Below are 21157 nucleotides of genomic sequence, written 5' to 3' on the forward strand. Positions count from 1 at the left end.
GTTATTGCTCCATTAGATTGATTAAGAAGCTTCTTCCCAGAGCTTACACTGCAGAACTTTCTGAGGATTTGCCAGTGTCTGGTTATTGCTGGTTATGGACAGAACACCAGAAAAAGAGACCTTATTTTCAGTGCTCTATTATATATTTAGGACACATTTATTTACAGGTTGTTGGGTTTCAAATGTGATATAAATTATCTGTGACATTGTTGTCAAACTAGCATCACATCTTGCAAGGTTTATTGCTCACTTTCAAGTAATTCATCTGGGAATGCTTCTCTGCTTTATGACGGGAAGTAAACAATACAAGTGAGAGGAATTAAGTTATTTACGATTATGGAATGACAGAATCGAAAGCTGGCCATGCCAGGGCTGTTTGGTTGAGTGTTTTAGTGTGTTTTTCAGTAATGAAAGACGTGGCATTGTTTACCCATACATATGTTATTAGATGACTGGTTGGCAAGAATAAAAAATGTGCTTAGCAATATCATAAACCTCAAGACTTATATCCTCAAATGTCTGTGAGGATGCCTTCTTGGTCTGATGAAAGATTGGGCAGATAATGGGGTTTAGAGTTAGACTTGGAGAAAACTGTAGAGTGATTACCACTGGGGACAGCAGCATCAGCTGAATGTGCTTGCGAGTGGTTTCAATCAATCAGAAGTCGAACGTGTCTCTCTGTATATCCACCACAACCATGCACACAAGTTCAATGGCTGTCTTGTCACATCTGGAATTGAACATTTCTTATGTAATACTTCCGCACACACACACATCTCACTTAAAAGCACATTCACATGGATGCATGCACATCACAGACACACAGCAAACCCATCACACAGCACCACCCACACAGAGATACATATCTGTATGGTTGCAAAGAAAATCGGGTGTGATGATAAATTGAGTGAGTCTCTGCATACTCATGCAGATGTGAGCTCCAGCCATTCTCTGTCATTATGACGGATGTTCAGCAACCAGGATCCCCTGGGACAGACATCGACTTGCCCAGCACCCCACAAAAATAATGACCTAGAGATGGATGGACCAAACCATAGACTTACACTCGGGGGAGAGGGGTGTGGATGTGTGCGTGGCGTGTCAGGGCTGGGTAGACGGGGGGCGGCCATCGTGGTTCTGTTTATCCTCGTTGTTGTGGTGACAGAACTCTCTCCCAGCTGGTTGTGCTGGTCTCTCTCCCTCGCACACACCCACTGAGATGGACTTACAGTATGGCTGACATCATCACTCCCCGCCATGACTCCTACTCAGGGTTTGAAAGAGCTGAAAGTACACACCTCCCTGCTCCGCCATCAGCTAGCTCACGGCCTCTGGCGCTGCATGTTGAACAGCGTGTGACTGCCAGGGCCGCTTTAAGGCAGGAGTGATTCAGTCAGCTCCATCCAGACAGCATGACATCTGGAGACAGATCGGTCCTTGCTGTTTATTTGAACATCCATCAGAGAGAGGAAGAGGAGAGGGTGTCTGTTTTCAGTTCTCTCTCTCTCACCCGAAAACAGGGCTAGGACCTTTAGTATCAATAGAGGGCAGTAGTGTGCTGTTGCTGCATCATTTATTCTATACACCTACCAGAGCCAGACTAGATTAGCTTGCAACCCTTGTTATATGGTAGATACAATATGAAAACTTCTGTCAATCACAGAAAGCTCTTTTGCCCCTAAAATATTTTTAAGAGGTGTGGTCCAGTGGTATGTGGCTGTAGTACTTCTTACTATCACCAGGTGGCATCATTCTAACCTACATTTTTGGGGACATCCAGAATGGGTATCATGCCCTAAATATACACTTTGTAGTCTATTTATAAAAATAATGAGTCAAAACGCAATGACACTTACATTGATTGATTTATTTTCAAACTTTCCTTAATAAATAATGCACATGATCTAACAACATCAGGTACATAATTTCAAAGGGTCAAAATAGCTAGTTTTGTTTTATTTTGTTTTTCTCAATAGAAATAATGCAGGCACTTCACCAGCTCAACAGTACAGTTGTGCAACACAGTCACAGGATAACAGGTCACAGGACCACAGCAAGTACAGCCTAGATCAAAGAAACTAACTCCTCCACCATCTTGGAAATGGAGGCAGGCACAGTCCACCTCAGAAGCTGCTAAGCAAGATCCTTGGAGCCAACTCTGGCCCCAAACGTCCATCCCAACTGTATCTAACCCAGGAAATACTATATTGCCTAATCTATCATTACTATTTTAAAATGTAACAAAGCCTCCATAAATGTATATATATTTGAATCTAGATCTAACCATCTTTGGGTCATTACAAGGTCTTACACTTCCCAACAGTCACACACCAACAAGTATAAATGGTATGAAGAAGATAAGAGTCAGGGGAGAGGGCCGTATAAAAGAGTAGATAACCACAGACTGAGCATCATTAAATATATCCTAGTGTGTCCTCGAAGTGCCAGGTAAAGGCCTTACCCATCAGGCCTTTGGTTATGTTCTTTACTACATTTCCCCTGTACCCCTGTGGGTAAACCCCCACACACACATGCAAACATTGGCAGACAGGCACAGGACGATACAGTGCAGGACTTCATTTGGCAAACACAGTATGTGTTTGTACAGTATGTACAGTATGTATGTGAATAGAACTACAATAAATGTGTTATGTATGCATTTCATTAGAAATATAACACATCTACTGTGCATTCCATAACAAAAACAAGAGGGATGGTGTTCTTCTGGATTTGGCTTCATGTCTCTGTATGAACATCTACTTTATTTCCATGCTTTGGATTAAAATGAAAATTCTCAACTTTAAAAGTACACACCTATAAAAAGCACAAGACATCTAAAACACATCGTTGTGAGTAAGTAGTAGTGAGGGCAGTCTCCAAGTCAAAATATATAAACTCTTCTTTCAATTCACATCAGTACAAAAGCAACCTATAGTCTCCCTGTACATTAAATGACACCCACCACCCTTTTCTTACAAGCCTGACCCAGAACCGAGGCAAATAGTCTTGTCGACACTCCATGAAGGAGTTCCTTAAGATATGAGATGGTATTCTCATATCCACAGATCTCCTTAGAGAGAGAGAGGTGAATGTGCTACTCTAGGTATGAAGTACAAGGAGAGAGGGGGGCATGAATGAAAGGTCCAGTATGTTACAGAAGACTGAGCACTAGTCCAGAACCTTCCCAGCATCCCCCCCCCAGAAAATACAGACAAAAAGAAACAGACATTGGAAATCATGTCAATAAAAAAAGCTAGCACGAAAGAAGCTTGAAACAGCATCCTATCACTGGCTGAGGAGAGCAGAGCTAAGTTGACAATCATAGATCACATGGAGCCACTTCCTGTCTCCCTGGCCAGGCAACATGTGCTCTGATTGGTCAATCAGGCTGCACAAGACGAGCTCGGATTGGATGAGCTCTGTCCGATTGCCTCCTGGAGTTGACTGTCCCTGTCCCGTTGGTGCCAGCAAAAGACACCAATGACCATTCAACAGGATGGGCACTGGGGGAGGGAGGGGGAAGTGGAGTCATATGAAGCAGGGCAGGATTGGGGTTGGTGTGACGGTGGTGGTGGGTGGGGAGGGGGAGAGGGAGAGGGAGGGGGGTGTAGAGAGAGAACCCTGTCACACCAGGCTGACATGCAGGTCCGTCTCCTCCAGAGGGACGGAGTCTTCCAGGACGTCGCACTTTCTGTTCACCAGCCCAACCTCGCTGCGCCGTTTCCACAGCGACGCCTCGTGGTCCTGGCCCGTCACTTGGAGATGCGCGTCTCCTGGAGCGACAGGCGGGATCTGGGCGACGCGCCCTGGTGCCCTCGCCACGGCAACAGGCCCAGGAAGTCCTGGCTGTCCAGGGTCAGGCTGAGCGCCCGCGGGGGCGGGGCTGGACGAGCATGCTGGGGGGTGGGGGAGGGGCACTGGAGAGACGGCTGGGGGCCGTGGGACATGGGGGGTCTGGTCGCTGCTGCTGTAGTAAGTGGAGGAGGAGGTGTGGTCCCTGTGCTCCTGTAGAGGGGGAGGGAGTGGGGGAGGACAGGGGAGAAGGTTAGAGGGGGAGAAATTGGGGAGAGGACAGGAAAAAGGGAGAGGGTGGGAGAGTAGGGGGAGGATGGGGTCAGGTGGAAGCAGGGTAAGGGGGCGGGAAGGGAAAGGAGCATAGGAAAGGGAGAGTTGGACGAGAGAGCGAGGGAGAACATGGTGAGGGAGAGAGCGAGGGAGAACTCGGTGAGGGAGAGAGCGAGGGAGAACACGGTGAGGGAGAGAGCGAGGGAGAACACGGTGAGGGAGAGAGCGAGGGAGAACACGTTGAAGGAGAGAGCGAGGGGGAAATAGGGTGGAGTAGTGAGGGTAGAGAGGTAGAGAACAGGGGGAGGTGGAGAGAGTGGGGGGAAAATAGTCATTCAGATGTAACTGGGCACATGGTCGCAGAGGTCGTAAGCTGAGTGCTGTTATAACAGGGTCAGGCAGAGGCATGGGGAGTGGGCAGCAGGAGCAGTAATACAGTAGTACCTATGGTAGGACTAGGGCCGGTACAGTACAGGTGGTACTAGAGGCAGCAGCAGTGGTTTAGCAGCTAGGGAGGCGGTAGCAGGGTTGCTGGTTCGTAGCCTGGGGGCTAGGGTCGGAGGGCAGCAATGGCAACAGGAAGAGGTGGTGAGGATGCTGGCATGGGGCAGGAGGCAGACAAGGAAGCAGAGAGGTGGCGGGGCCACGTGATTGGACGACGGCAACGGTGGGCGGGGCCGAGGTCATTTTTGGAATGTTAGTATGTCACTGTCACACCTCACTCTCTGGAAAATACATGGAAAGGACAGACAGAGAGACAGACAGACAGACAGTAAAACAGTCAGTTACAGTAGGAGTATTAAGTGGATGGATGGGACAGAGCACGAAGGGTCAGAAAAGGTCCTCCCACTGCAGAGACTAAACAGATCCACCGATGTTCGACATTGTGGAGTTGGAAGACGAGAAAAAGAACAAAATCTGAGAAGAAGACAGAAATCTGATCAGAAATCAAAGAAGAAGATGGAAATAACAAAATCTAAGAAGAAGAGAGACGTTTTTTTTTTTACTATGCGAAGAAAGAGACACAGAGAGAGGAAGAGGAGGATGCTGACGTAGGGATGCCATCCCAGCATGATAGTTCCTGGTGAATGGAGGGCAGCCAGGCTGGTCAGCCTGGTGACGGTAGGGCAGCCAGGCTGGTCAGCGGGCTGTTCGGTCCTAGGTGTTATGGAGTGGGTGTGTAAGGATGACGATGACGTGAAACAGATGATCCAGGAAGGTGTTCTTTGGCATTATGAAGGAAAATCGCTCTCAACGATGTGAGCCTCGCCGATGGAGACCTCCAGAGACAGAATGGGGCCTGAGACCAACGCCTCAGACGTCTTAAAGGACCCCATGAGAACACGAAGCAGGAAGATGGAGGACAAACGTCTCCTGGAGAATCCCGGACGCCAAGTCAAGATGAATGGATTACCGATGAGACAAGATGAGGTAGGCTGAGTTAGTCGGCATCAATTAATGCCAGATGATAAAGATGTGGATGTCTACACTGGTTAATGAGAGGGTGTGTGCTGAGGACACTAGCCAGTGATGAATGCTCAGACGTGGGGTGGAGGTGAGGGGGTGAGGTGGTGGGAACGGTGGTCTCGAGAGAGGGAGGCGATGGGAGAAAGCTCCATTCCGCTACAACTAGGCAGGGGAGGAGGGAGAGGCGGACCAGCCAGAGAGCAGCTGGCCTACTGCTGTGGCATCAGGGGTTAGGGGGCAGAGGTCAGGGGTCACATACGTGCTGCATTCACCATTGTGGAATGTATACCTCTGTATACAAGGGTTGGACAGCCGTCTGGCCTGACGCATCTGCAACAACACAGTGTAGCTTCATTAGAGAGAGAGAGAGAGAGAGAGAGAGAGAGAGAGAGAGAGAGAGAGAGAGAGAGAGAGAGAGAGAGAGAGAGAGAGAGAGAGAGAGAGAGAGAGAGAGAGAGAGAGAGAGAGAGAGAGAGAGAGAGAGAGAGAGAGAAAGTTAGAGAGACATAGAGAAAGAGAGAGGGACTAATAAAGGAGAAGGGAGGCAGGGGGAGTCGAGGAGCAAGGCTGGGAGATGAGGAGTGTGGTTGGTGGGTGTGTGTTCTGAGTTTTCTACTGGGGGGATGGGTCATACACCAGGACTGGAGTCTGGCTCAAAGCTCCAACCAACTGCACCTGGTCTACCTTTATTCACAGCAATGCACGCCACAACAGTATGTGAAAAGACACGCTGGAAAGAAAAACAAGGTTTGGGGTGCATTTGTGGGAGACATCACACAGGAACACAGACTCCCACTCTGCATGGAACGCTAACATGCAGCATCTAGCTAGGATCCACATTCCACCCTCCAGACAGGATGCTGGGGTTTAGAACATCGGGACACAGACTTGACAAAATGTTTGTCTCCAAACTAACATCAGTGTGTTTCCAAACCGAAACAACAGGCTTCCCTCTGGTGGAACTGACTGGAGCGTCGTACACTAACGCTAACGAACTTCCCTCGTACACACTGACCTCACAGTTCCACGTGACACCAGGGGTGAACTTGACATCTCCACAAGCCCCACTGAACAGATGGAACTGTGCCCGCTGTGCAGTACGTATTTCACGGGAGGTAAGATAAATCAAGCGTGGGTTTTCCTGGTACCGCGTGGGTACGTACCGAGGCTGCGGAGCGACCTGGCCCTCTCTGGGCCACAATGGCACCGCTGATGGCCTTGATCCAGCTGTGCATCTCCTCTGGACTGTCCGACTGGAGGGAAGGAGGGTGAGAAGAGAGAGGGAGAGAGAGAGAGAGAGAGAGAGAGAGAGAGAGAGAAACATACAGTATTAGGTACATTCCTGAACATCAAGCACTGGTCAGGTTCTGCTGTAGACTGTTGTAGTGATAGATTATTAGGAGTTCATATTCACATTGCTCAATAACAAAGTCCAGGACGAGGACCTCACCTGAATGTAAAAAGTTCTGGAGCTGGTGACTATCTCAAACAGATTGTCCCTCATCATTAAGTCACTGTAGGAAAACAATACATTAACTACCACAACCACATGGCATTGTCACAAGAAGGTTAATTTAAAGAGTCAAGTTGATTTAAAATAAAGAAGACTAACCTTTGTTTGCACTCCTGGACTTTGTGAACCTCTTTCAACTGAATCACTTTGAGAGGGTCCCTCTCCTGACAAGGAAAAACAGAGAGAGAGAAAGAGAGGCAAACAGAGAGAGAGAGAGAGAGAGGGTAGCATGTTACACACCACAAACAGGCCTCAGCCAAGCTGGTCTGAAGTTCACTGGAGACATCCCTCTGCCCCTCCCAGAGGCCTGGAGAACAGGGCTTCAGAGGGGGAGAAACACGCCACAGCGAGCCAGCTGACAGAACCAGGCCCCATCTGCACCAGACTATGTGAAGCCTGGGATTATTGACAACAGGCCCTCATTGACAGCTATATTATTAGGATGGTAATAAGAGCCCTGCTTACCCTGTGATAAGCACGCAAGCGTGCACAGTCTCACACACCCCAAACAAACACACAAATACGCACACAGACGCACACAGCATCCAAATGGATTGCAGATAGAAAAGAGGTTGATTCACTGTGTATTTATATCATAGACACAGTGTTCAGAGCAGGGTTTTGGTAGTGAGGGAGATATTGGACCATGTTTGGACGAAATGTTCCTCCTCCACCATCCACAAAGGAGTTGTGTATGTGGGAGTTTAGTATTACACAGGAGGTGGTCTCAACAGCCCACACACACACACACACACACACACACACACACACACACACACACACACACACACACACACACACACACACACACACACACACACACACACACACACACACACACACACACACACACACACACACAAGCTGGGACATGCCAGGCTGTCCACACGTGAAATACCAGAAATGGAATTCAGGACACATTCCACAACATGCTGAGACCACAATCCCTAAAGGCAATCCCATCCCCAGACACACTTACAAACGCACGCAAGCACACAACACATACACAACTAAGCACAAAAGACACAAACACACACCCACGTACACACACGCACATGACTTAACAAGCCCTTGGGGCATGAATAAACCCGGCATCATTTCAGAGAGAGATAGGCAGGGAGAGAGAGAGAGAGACAGAAAAAGAAAGGAAGACAGAATGGGAAAGGGGGATCTAATTAGTCTCTTTTGTCTGTGCTAGCGCTGGCCCAGTGGAGAGTGGAGTGTTGCAGCTAGCTAACCCTGCTAGAGGCTGTGTTACTGTGTTGAGCTAGCCTCCATCAGGGACAAGGGTTGGCCATATATTAGAGGCCTTACCAGAACCTTAGATGGCCTTGAATAATGCACAGATCCACACTAATCTCTCTCATTCTGCAGCTCTCTCCTTCTTTGTCTTTCTCTTATTTTTCCCTCTTTATTTCTCTTTCCTTAATCCCTTTCTTCAGCACCTCACAGTCATTCACCCAGCAGCAACATCCAGGGTGTGGTTGAGCACTGCCCTTTGTGTGTGTGTGTGTGTGTGTGTGTGTGTGTGGAGGTGGGTTCAGGGAGGGTTGATCAATGGCACACAACATTGTTTGTGTATGTGGGAGTGACTTCAGGTGTCCCAGCTTTCACATTCACCTGGTCAGTCTTGAAGTAGCTGACTGCGTTCTCGTCCAGCAGAAAGTATCTCCTTTTCCAGTTCTTCATCTGAGAAAGTCCATCAAACACACAGGTATTTTAGCTAGATTTTGCCTCCCAAAAGTGAAATCAAACGCACCTCAAATATTCAAGCATTTAATCTCTGCCTGGACAGCTGCCTGGAAAGCTCTGTAGCTAACATTCCACTAATCCTAAAGATATAGACTAAATATAATGTCCTAATGCCTCCCTCCCACCGGACTCCCCAGGCATGGTGCTAACCCAGCTGCTGAGTGCCAGCTAGCCTGTGTACATCATTCCTGATAGGGTCAGAATGGGTGCATGGGAGGTTAATCATGGTCTAAGAGAGGACAGGACAGGCCAAGGATGAACAAACAAGAGGGGATATGAGGACACTCCTGGGACTGTGCTGTCTGATACCCACTCATCCTCTGTCCAGGAGGCTAACACTTTATGGAGCTGAGGAGAAAGTCACTGCAAGTCACATTACTCATTCTTTTGGTTCAAATACGCTTAATACAGATTCATGCTCCCCCCCCCCCCCCCTCTCTCTCTCTCTCTCTCTCTCTGTCTCTATCTCTCTCTCTCTCTCTCTCTCTCTCTCTCTCTCTCTCTCTCTCTCTCTCTCTCTCTCTCTCTCTCTCTCTCTCTCTCTCTCTCACAGTAACCATTCACCCACCCATCCATCCATCCCTGTCTGGCCCTGAGACTCACCACAGCGCCCTGTTTCACACAGTATCCAGCCTTGATGACTGTCTGGTCCTGGCACCCCCGACCCAGGAAGTAGGGGAGCTGCCCATGGCCTTTCCTCAGAGCCCCCCTCTCAGCCCCATTTTGCCCCTCCCCCTGCTCCTGCAACACACACACACAGATATTAAACAGTCAGGGATGGGGTGGCTCAGATGGAACAGCCATCTACAACGACAGCAGGAGGGTTGTTATGGAGACTGGAGGTCAGGATCGATCTGACGTTCACATCCTGAGTCTTGCCCACACAGGAAGTCACATGACTCATCTTAACTTCACAAGAGAAGTTGAGTGTCTAGGTTAACTTGGTTTGTATATAAAAGTGAGGGGGATCCTGACCTGTGTGGCAGTGATTATGGGGACGCCCCCTATGATGTCTGTCCTGTAGGAGACCTGTTTCATGGCACCCAGAGACTCCTGGTGGGCCTCTGTGTAGGACTGGGGGTCCCCCGACTTGGGCACCTGAAACACCACACACCGTCAGGCTGTAGCACATCATCCAACATGGTACCAACATACAGTATAAACAACAAATGGGTTTGATTAGAACAGCAGAGCAGTCATTCAACTCAGTACTGTTAAGAAATATGGGCATGTGCTCAGCATGTGCTATAACAGGGAGCGTGACACACAAGCACACACAGACACACACACACACACACACAGGCACGTACACACACACATTCATGAGAGCAGGACAAAGGGAAACATGAGTGAGGTGATTCACAGGCTGCCTCTGTTTGGTTTCAAGGATTCTGAAAATAATGTTTCCTTGGAAAAGGAACTGCTAGCATAGAATGAACCAGCACAATGTAGACAGTGTGCTTGCTTCTGTGTATTAGTGTTTCTATGGGTGTCTTTGGTAAGTGAGTGAATCATTTTTCAATGGGATTCTGTGGAGTGGTACAAACAATGCTAATCAAACAAACTTACACACACACTGTATGGTGTGTTACAAACTGTTATTAATGTGTGTGCACTGGTGTTTGAACCAAAGCCTGGAAGCTGGTTGGAGTATGTGTGTGTGTGTGTGTGTCAGGAAGGTAGGCATTACTAGCCTTGAGGCAGCACACAAACACATACACTAATCAATAACGTCAGTCACTACATTCACTATGTGAGAGCTCTCTGTAACCTCAGGATAAAGTTAATGGAACTTCCACATACACACACACACACACACTCAAACACACACAAACACACACACACACACGACAGTAGAGTGACAGTCGACCACTGCTACCTAGCAACACACAACACACAATGTGTCACAGCAGACTTAGAGGGGGAGGGGGGGATACAACCACAGTAAGTATAAGATCCTGTTTAGGACTAATACAGTAAAGAGTGAAATATCCCTCTAAGAGGACTAAGACTAGCTGAGGAGCTGATAAAGGCAGAGGGGAGGACCTACGGTGATCTTGGTGGCATTGTTGAGAATGTTGACCCATTCCAACAGGTCCTGCTGGTCATTTGCCTGTAGGTAGAACTTCCTCATCCCCGCGTTGATAACTGGAGAGGAAGGCCGGAGAGTGGAGGAGAGAGGGGGAGAGAGAGGGGGAGAGAAAGGGGGAGAGAGAGGGGGAGAGAAAGGGGGAGAGAGAGGGGGAGAGAAAAGGGGGAGAGAGAGGAGGAAAGAGAGGGGGAGAGAGCCAGAACGAGTGAGAGTTTGTGGTTAGGGCTCCAGGGGAAGTTGCAGTGTTTCTTTCAGGTTAGCTACATTACATTTACATTACATTTTAGTGATTTAGCAGACGCTCTTATCCAGAGCGACTTACAGTAAGTACAGGGACATTCCCCCCCGAGGCAAGTAGGGTGAAGTGCCTTGCCCAAGGACACAACGTCATTTGGCAGAGCCAGGGGATCGAACCAGCAACCTTCTGATTACTAGCCCGATTCCTTAACCGCTCAGCCACCTGACTCCCACATTAGCACATGTGAATTATACAATCTAACTTCACACACGTGACATCTTGTGTTCCTGCTGTCTACTGTACATCTGTGTGTGACATGTGTGAGGAGGAATCCAAACCGAGATCTAGATCTGGATCATGCAAATAACAGGCTACATATACCCACACAGGGTTTTACAGTGTGGGGTGGTTGTCGGTGTGAGAGGGAGAGGGGGAGGGGGGCTCAATTGGGATGACTGAGCATCCTGCCAGGGGGCGAGTATGTTGAGTGTGTTGAGTGGCGGTCAGTGGAGGGTCATCCTACAGCTTCCTCCCATTCAGATAGAGAAGCTGCTGTGACCGCGCCACAGGGGGACAAAGGACTCACGTAACACCACCACGTCACACAGGAAGAGCTCCTGCTCCTGTCCACACACACGCACACACACACACACACACACACACAGATATTCATGTAGCAAAAGTAGATAACTGAGACTTACCAAAGCAGAACTCAGCCTTTGGACGCAGCTTTGTGGCGTCGCTAACCTGAGACAGAAAAGGAAGAGAGAGAGAGAGAGCATGAATCTGTATTAAGCGTATTTGAGAATGAGAGAATGACAGTAAGTGGCAGTCTAACTATGCTGCTGGTAAAAATGTGAGCCAGGATATGACTGGACGATGACTGACCTTGGAAATGTAGCTGAGTTTGAGGGAGCCGACATTCTCTGATCCTTTAGCCAGGTTCTACAGAGATGGAGGGAGGGAAAGACAGAGGTAGAGAAAGAGAGAGACACAGAAAGAAAGAGAGGTATGAGGATAAAATGCGGAAAGCAGAGAGAACAAGACAAAGAATTAAGAGAGCGCACGAGCGAGAGGGATTCAGAAAACCATGTTTGTGTTTACAGTAAGACAGAATCGTAAAATCCAAAAGTACCACTGTGCTTGAGGGCAACGACTATATTTAAATCATCCCAGGACTCAACATGAAGGTTAGTTGTCTGAACAGGACAGGACAGGCTCAGTGTGTGTCAGAGACAGCAGTGCAGCAGAACAGGGCTGGGTCACACACTGAGGACTACTGACAGTCAGGGGAGGAGAAGAATCAGAGCTTTCATCAAACTTTAAGCAGCTCTCCCAGACAAAGTGGAGAGGAGAAGAGATGGGAGGGGAGCGGAGGAGTGGGTAGGAGAGGGGTGGGTAGGAGAGGGGAGGGGAGGAGTGGGGAGGAGTGGGTAGGAGAGGGGTGGGGAGGGCTGCAAAAGAAAAAGAGAGAGAGCCGAGGAGAAGAGAGGAGAGGTGAAGACAGAGACGAACAGGGCAGACTAATGCAGAGCTCAGAGCAACATCAATAAAACATGTATTTTTGGGAGAACAAGACCAAGTCTGTCTTAGTACAAGTTGTCCTTACAGGGCTCAATATAACCTCACAACAGACTGTTCTAGAATGTGTCTCATTACAGACAGATAGACAGACAGACATACAGGCAGGCAGGCAAACATTTAATATAGAATTATGGATAGATGGATGGATAGATATATATATAGAAGGATGGGCAGATGGATAGATCCACCACCAGATAGAGACATTATCTATACAGTAGATGGACCATTTCGGGACAGTACAGACCTGTGAAACATGACTCCTGACCACACTCCCAGCCCCCCTCTGCCTCTCTCTTTCTCTCTGTTCCTCCCTTCTCTGTCTATCTCTCTCTACAATACATAACATCAGACCACAGCAGACATACAGTGCTGTGCACGCTTCCTGAGTGGCCCTGAGTGCTCGGAGCACACACAGATCAATCCTATGCAACACTTTATAAGATTAGCTCAGTATCAACACACATTCAAGAACACACACACACACACAGACACACACGCAAAAAGGAATAAGTGCACACACACACAGACACACATTCTTAATTAATCTTCTACATGGCAGAGAGGACCACTTGCTTTTTTATGCTCATTGACCAAACGACATCAGCTTTGTTCAAGGAAGCTTGAACAAAGCTTCCTTGACCTGTTAGGTTAGGTTGACGATGTATTCGTCTTGTACCACAATACATTGCGGCTTCATCTGTGGGTAATATACTGTATGCGCTCCTTCAGTTGTTTGTGAAAAAGATGGTGATCTAGTCTCCACTTCCCAGCATGCTCACCTGTGGGTTGTCCATGTACCAGACCAGGCTGCCCTCGCTGGTGTCCAGGATGAAGTAGCGGCGGAGGAACTTGCCGCTGTTCTCATTTTCCTCTATGTCCAGGAAGCCACAGAAACGGTTCTGCCGATCCACATAAGGCATCTCCCCGACCCTGGGCCCCCCTGCTCATTCCACTGAGAGAGAGAGACCGAGAGAGACCGAGAGAGCACGATGAGAAACAGACCAAGATAGAGATGAACACCGAGGTAGAGAGAAAATCTGTTTCATGAAGTTCAGCAGCTTCCCTGTGCAAGGAGGCTGAGTCACTAAAGCGTGTTCATCACTAGCTAACACATCACACCATCCCTCTCCTTCAGGGACAGCCTCACCCACTTCCCTCCCCTCTGTTCCACGGGCCAACCAGAGCCACAGCAGCCACTATCATCAAGGATATGCATGCAAACGGGTGCATGTCATAAACAGATTAGGAGATGTTATCATGTCCATAAATCAAACAGATCACCTGAGAAACAGATAAACACCAACACACACACGCACACAGCCACACACACACACGCCCACACACACACACAAATGTCATTTCAGGCAAGTGATGATGAGTTTGCAGGCTAAGCCTCAACTTTATAATAATCCTGCCTATTCTATTCCCCCAAACAGAGTCTCCATACATTATCTAAGTGCAGGGAAAACAGGTCATCTAAATGTTAATTTGGCGACATTCTCTGACCTTCTCCCCTCCCCCCTACGGTCCTAAACGTTGTCCCATCTATTTCCTCTGTGAACTGTTCTGGCTTCTGTTCTGTTCCTGGATGAAGGTGTGCGTAGGTGTATGTGTGTATGGGTCAGGGGGAGAGAGACAAAGAGGGTAGGTGGGGCGCTCCCATACGTTGATGTAAGAGACAGCTTGATCTGAGCACATTTACATTTAGTCATTTAGCAGACGCTCTTATCCAGAGCGACTTACAGTAAGTACAGGGACATTCCCCCGAGGCAAGACGGGTGAAGTGCCTTGCCCAAGAACACAACGTCATTTTGCTTGGCAGGGAATCGAACCGGCAACCTTCTGATTACTAGCCCGATTCCCTAACCGCTCAGCCACCTGACTCCCTTGAGCAACTATCAAAGCCTGTAGAAATCTAAGAATCGATGACGTGTGGGCTGGCTAAACGGCGCATGAGCACAAACACACACAGACACACGCCCACAGACACACACCCACAGACACACACCCACAGACACACAACCACAGACACACACCAACAGACACACACCCACAGACACACAACCACCGACACACACCCACAGACACACACCCACAGACACACACCCACAGACACACATCCACACGGACATGCAACATAAGCGCAAATGCGCCCAAGGTCATGCACTAAAATCAACATTCTTTAGATACACACACACCCACTCCCAATCCCCCCCCCCCCACACACACACACACACACAGAAGCAGGCCAAGCCTGTCAGTGCTGCTTGGCAGAAACCAGCGTCCCGTATTTCCGCTCACTGGTCGCTGAAGAGGAAATCAGAGTGTGTGCCGGCCGAGGCGGGAGAAGGGTGTGTGTTTATAAACATGGCAGAGCTCTGCTGGAGAACAGCTGCCATGCCCCGTGGATATGGGATCTTAACCCAGGCTTGGTTCCCATGCCACCCGGCTATCCATCAACAGGCTTAGGACCGGCACACTGCAGAAGACACTGCAATCATGTGACCTTTGATCCTGGGGGCTTGACAAATCAGGACAAACAGGGACAGAGATGGGTAAGTGAAATGACTGGGATGAACACACTGGCCTGGCCTGGCGCCCTGTGGATCACACACACACACATGCATGCACACACACACATTCAGACTGGAGCTCTTACAGCCATACAGTCATTCCTCTCCCTCCAGAAGGACACACCCCTGTCACTGTCTCAAAGCAGGAAACATCTCCCAGAGGAGCTGACTTCAGTCAGAACAGGTCTAAAACAAGACTAGTGGATGAACAGGAAGATTCCGGACTGTGAATAGGGTTCTACCTGTACAACCAGGATGAAGAAATCTCGAAAGACGTGGCATTCCTGGAACATGACATCGATGTTGGCTATTATCAGCATGCTTACACAGGCATGGAGTACTCACACCACACACACACACACACACACACACACACAATGTGTTCATACTGCAAGTGCATAAGGCAGAGAGAAACAGATGCAAAAGAAACAACACACCTTCTCTGTCTCTTTCCTCACTTAACGCACACACAGACACACACGCACGCACACACACACACACACACGCGCGCACACACACAGGATAGGCCACCTGACTGGACACAGCTGAGCAGTGCAGGGTCTCTCCTGGGGCATGAAGGAGCACGGCCCCAGAATAGCTCTCTCTCTCTCTATATCCCTCCTTCCCTCTCTCCGTTCTCCCCTCTGTTATAGGCCATCTGCTTCTCTTCCTCTTCTGTCTTCATCCCTAATTCTATCCTCTCCTCTCTTCCTCTCTCTTCTCACTTTCCCTCTCCTTTGCTGTTCTCTCTGTCCCTCTCTAGCCCCTGCTCTCTCTCTCTCTCTCTCTCTCTCTCTCTCTCTCACACTGTCTTATCTGTCTCTCCAATTCCCTACCCCTCTCCAGAAAACCTCTAAACCTCATGGTTGCTCCCTCATCCATCCCTCCATCCACAGGGGGGGGGGGGGGTGGATGTTTAGGACCAGAAGAAAAAGAAAGATAGATACATGACTGAGATGACACTTCCCCTTTAAAATCAACACATGTACACACACATACTCATACAGTCACATAAACACACACACATGCTGACCTTTGACTCTTGTCTTGCAGAGGGCCTGAGTCAAATGCACACACACTGACACACACACACTCTGACACACACACACATACTCACTGTGACACACACACTAACATCAAGATAACATCAAGTACAAAGCAGACCGTAAAACTGTGGTTTGTACTTAACTAAAACAGAGCTCTACACTGGTCTGTTTTGGTCTTTGATCTTTCTCAGGATCCGGGTTTGGGTTAAATAAAAGGTCAGAGCCTTGTGTTAACCAGGGTGACAGTACCTTAGGGACAGGTCTGTTTCCACTGACGTCTGCTTCTTCCTGTTCCCTCCACTCAATGTACCAACGGTTTGTTCGGCTAAATGATCCCTGGCTATGTTAGTTTAGGACAGGATGCAAACACACACACATACACACAGTTCTGCAGATCAGAGTATGACTGTTTAAACAGTATGCTTAAGTGCATGTGTGTGTGTGTATTGGTAAGTGTGCTTTTGTAGGTGTGTTAGTGTTCATGTGTGTGTGGGGGTGTATCTGTGTCACACTGCAGCTGAGACATGCTTTACTTTTTCCACCCAGCACACAGACAGAAGCTACACACACACGCCCAGTCTAAAACACATACAACTATCTACTAATGTCACGGTCTGAAGAAACAAATCAGTTGTAGACATCTCAGGAAACAAAATAATAAAACTTTGGCAAACGCTCAACTTTATTCTTAAATGTATTGGTAATCATGCATTTCAGTGCTATCCTGTTTAGCTCGGCAGAAACTGCTAAAGACAGAAGGCTGGCTTTTTGAGGTAGGCCACATTTTGCTTATGTGAAAACTATGACTGTAACATGAATCAACAGAGATGAACATCTGACAGTAGACTCTCTACGGTCCAGTATAGTTCTGTTAAACACTAGAGTGATTTCTTAATACTCAGGGGACATAGTCCATGCTGCAGAATTGTGAGGCCAACGAAGGGAGTCAGGTGGCTGAGCGGTGAGGGAATCGGGCTAGTAATCAGAAGGTTTCTAGTTCGATTCCCGGCTATGCCAACCAAATGACGTTGTGTCCTTGGGCAAGGCACTTCACCCTACTTGCCTCGGGGGGAATGTCCCTATACTTACTGTAAGTTGCTCTGGATAAGAGCGTCTGCTAAATGACTAAATGTAAACTCCCCTACTAGGCTATATGTTTAAATTAATTTCTATGAGCCTGTCTCTCTGCTTCATTCTGGGTCTGTATGTCATCAAACCTTTCTACACGACATGATTATTACCTTGCTGTAACATTACGCTCCCCTTCATCAGTATCTAATTCATATAATATGAAGGAAACATGTGAACCACACCTGGAAAGAAAGATGTTTTTATCTAAATCAGCTTATCAAATGTGATTTAAAGCACCATAAAAAAGATAAGGCACATTGCCAATATTAAGTTATTATGAGAAAGCATGTAGTCTGTTAAACGACGGCATCCTGAATACATCGACATCGTTGAATTCAAACGACAGATCTATTTTAAATATCAGTAGGCTATAGCCTATTTTAATAGTTTACAACGATCCAGCTATTTCCTAAATAACATGACATTCTAACATTCCGTAAGAGTTTTATAATAACTGTATCGCTCTGTGGTTATGCTGTCGATAAAAAATTGAAGCAAATACATCATATAGCCTGGTGATATAGCACAACAGTCTATACTTTTCGATTGCCCTGCTACTGTAGCCTACATCGAGCGTTATCGCTCACAGTTGTGGCCACTGTAAAAAGTGGTGGAAATGAATACGCATTTAGACTGCGTTCAAAGCAACCCACACATAGCGCAATAGAACAATCCAAGCGACTGCGTATTGCAAATAAATGATATGATTAGATATACTCACATAGTTCTGTTCTTTAGGAATTATATGTGGCAGCTTTTGCAATGGTATTGGTACTCACTCGAAGCGAAAGGACTTTCAGCCTGTACAGTGAAGCAAGCGTCAATGAGGATTTTGAGATCTTCAAAATAAAAGCCAAAATCCTAATCGAGAAAGTACTTTCAGCCGTTGTACAAAGGAAGTTGCATTTCAACCGTACATAATTCACACCAGTTTTTCAACCACTAAAATAAAATATGTGCAAATGTATACATTTACCCTGCATCCCTGCCTCAAACTCCATTCTGTCAGCGCTTTGTGAATTGGGACTGGGTTCAAAGGTCATTGTAAAACAATTATGGGAAAGCAGGAATTTTCACATTGTATCACTGAAATACATTTTACTCCTACAAATATAAGTTGTCACTATTAAAATATCATCAAATATATTCTTAACGTCCCCTTCTCTGTCAGGTAGTGTGGTAGGTAGTGGTTGGAAGGGGAACCTGTCAAAAACACAGTTATGATAGATGTCAATATAAAGGTCAATTAAAGTAGGACGTTTATTCTGAAGGTTTATATCTATTTAGGGCTTGCTGGCACTGTTTTCACGCTAATCGTTCAGCCCATCACCATTACAGTTTTTCTCAATTGCTAAGACACATTTCTTGAATGTGTACTGTATTTTCTCCAAACTCTAAACACACATCTTCATACTTACACTGTTTTGGCCAAACCCTTGGCTTTTGACCCAAAATCAAACACAGTAGTCAAAACCATATTATCTGTCGTATAAACCTAACTTTGCATTCAAAATACACACAAAGCCCTCAAATAAATTCAACCTTCTGAATACCTTTTAGACACTGCTGGGAGGAATTGAAAACACTATTATAAAAAGCTTTTCAAGAACCATGGACTATAACGTGTCCCTGAATTTTAGATATGTTCCACCTCATGAGTTTGACATGATGTTATAAAACTCACAATTACTGCAATTGTCCTTCTTACAGGCTGTTTATTTTCTATTTACATTATACAGCAATTGCATTTTGAGCTATTGTTACTGTAGTGGTCACAGTATATAAATAGTAGTACTGTTAGTCAACAACACAAATGTATTTCTGTAAATTGTAATTTGGGGAACAAAGGCTAAGAAAACAAGGAAATAAACAAATAATTTCTACCTGGGTAACAGAGCTTGAGTACAGTACTGTTCATTGTGGGTCAGCATCCTATCTCTGACCAGGGTCAGGCCAGAGATTTTCCTCAACATGACAGGCAATGTTTTCTCTAGCCAAACAGCAGGGAAAATGCCCCTGAATGCCTGAGCCATCCATGACAAGACTCAAGAGCAATGTCCCCACAAACTTCTTCCATGGCTTGGAGAAGGTTGTTCTGTCATAGGGATTTCTGTCATAGTGTGGCATGGATCTCATTTGAGATTGTTGTTCTTCTTCCTCTTCCTCTGCCTCTTCCTCTCCCTTGTCCACCTCCTCTCATTTGGACAATTATTCCTTTTCTTCTGATATTTGCATCCATGATTTCAAAGTACAGATGAGCTTACCTTTGTATTCATTCCAAACCCCTGATTGCTTGTTGAGTATATTTGCTTGTTAGTGCTTACACATGGATAATTGGTTGTTAAGGGTGTTTGAATAGCGCTGTTTTGGGTTTACTTATCAAATGGCAGTGTTTTCTGAATGACATATGGTGATAATTGTGTCTTAAAGTAAGAGGTGTGTTTAGACTTTTGCAAAGAAGTGTGAATGAACCTGAGAAATGTGTCAAAAAGGGTAAATTGTGTTTAAAGACTGGGGTACATGGTCTTTCTGCTGGGATTTGGCAAAATGGTTTTGTGGGGATGGCTTACACATACCATTTTTGTGTGTTAGCAATCGAGAAAAACTGTAATATTCCTACTGTAGCCTACCTATCCAGACCAAGGGGCTGAGGTGGAGGGCGGGGACGTGGAGCAGAGTTGTAGTTTTTTTCTCCATTCCCCGCAAAGGATAATGGTACAAGTAGTTGCAGAGACCCAATTGAATGCCAATCCTTGGTGAATAAACGTAAATGTACCCAAACATTTGAATTAAAGACGTTTTTCCTCCCTCTTTCTAATTTGGTCGTAGAAGCAATTTTTGGTTGACACACATAGCATTTTTGTTTCAGATATGAACATTATTAATGTCAGGCTGTTTCAAAAGGGAACAACTTGTGCCAAATTACTCTAGTGAGGCCAAATTTTTTATTGTTTAATGGAATGTTCAGCTTCCTCATCCGTAGTGATATTTGAATCTACGGCTAAACGTCAGGTATTTCCTGATGTGTAGATACACTGTATTCATGAATGGCTGGCTGACGAACTGTTAGCATGTCATGATCTTTTATTTTATCTGTATCGCCACTGCTAATCACAAACACAGATACTGGCACAGATATCCACCCACCCACACACTGAAACTCACAAACATGTACACACATACACAGCTCAAAACAAGGAAAAAACATCTGGTATAACAGTTCCCTGTTCCAGGGGGACTTCCCAGGCCTTAACCAAGCCTTAATGTGCAGAGGGCTTCTAGCTCTTTGCTGGAGAGCGTTTCCATGTTTCAGACTGTGGCTCTTTGTGGAGAGATGGGAGTGTAATGACCTGAACAGAACGAGAGGTGCATGCTGAAACACACACAGACAGCGTGACCTAAAACCCTCCCATACCCACTCTCTGTGGGAGCACAGCCCTGCTGGATTCACCACATCAGCAGCTTCATAATCTATACACGCATGCACACACACGCACATACACAGCCACACATATACACACACACACACACACATATACACACAGAGACACGTACATGAAGATACAGACACTCTCTCTCTCACTCACTCACACACACACACATATACACACAGAGACACGTACATGAAGATACAGACACTCTCTCTCTCACTCACACACACACACACACACAACCTAGTACAGTAGGTCCATGCTG

General features: G+C 46.8%; 1 protein-coding gene across 4 annotated transcripts; it reads right to left on the reverse strand.

Annotated features, from left to right (window-relative positions):
- Positions 1 to 1848: 1848 nt before the first annotated feature.
- On the reverse strand, positions 1849 to 18296 carry plekha1b (pleckstrin homology domain containing, family A (phosphoinositide binding specific) member 1b). 4 transcript variants are annotated; one of them, XM_067245180.1, is made up of 13 exons: positions 18183 to 18296; positions 13491 to 13663; positions 12016 to 12072; positions 11829 to 11874; positions 10848 to 10945; positions 9773 to 9895; positions 9401 to 9538; positions 8666 to 8734; positions 7145 to 7209; positions 6983 to 7046; positions 6696 to 6785; positions 5792 to 5862; positions 1849 to 4005 (listed from the first exon to the last, which is right to left on the reverse strand). In XM_067245180.1, the coding sequence occupies exons 2-13, from the start codon at positions 13629 to 13631 to the stop codon at positions 3753 to 3755; spliced, it is 1215 nt and encodes a 404-aa protein (XP_067101281.1). In that variant the 5' UTR covers positions 13632 to 13663; positions 18183 to 18296; the 3' UTR covers positions 1849 to 3752. The 4 variants fall into 4 exon arrangements, 3 of the variants coding, with proteins under 3 accessions (XP_067101281.1, XP_067101280.1, XP_067101282.1); XM_067245181.1 differs by having other exon boundaries at positions 3710 to 4005; positions 5805 to 5862; XR_010877506.1 differs by lacking the exon at positions 5792 to 5862 and adding an exon at positions 4510 to 4790 and having other exon boundaries at positions 3940 to 4005.
- Positions 18297 to 21157: the final 2861 nt, after the last annotated feature.

The sequence above is a fragment of the Osmerus mordax genome, chromosome 10, assembly GCF_038355195.1.
Source record: "Osmerus mordax isolate fOsmMor3 chromosome 10, fOsmMor3.pri, whole genome shotgun sequence".
Classification (NCBI taxonomy): Eukaryota; Metazoa; Chordata; class Actinopteri; order Osmeriformes; family Osmeridae; genus Osmerus; species Osmerus mordax.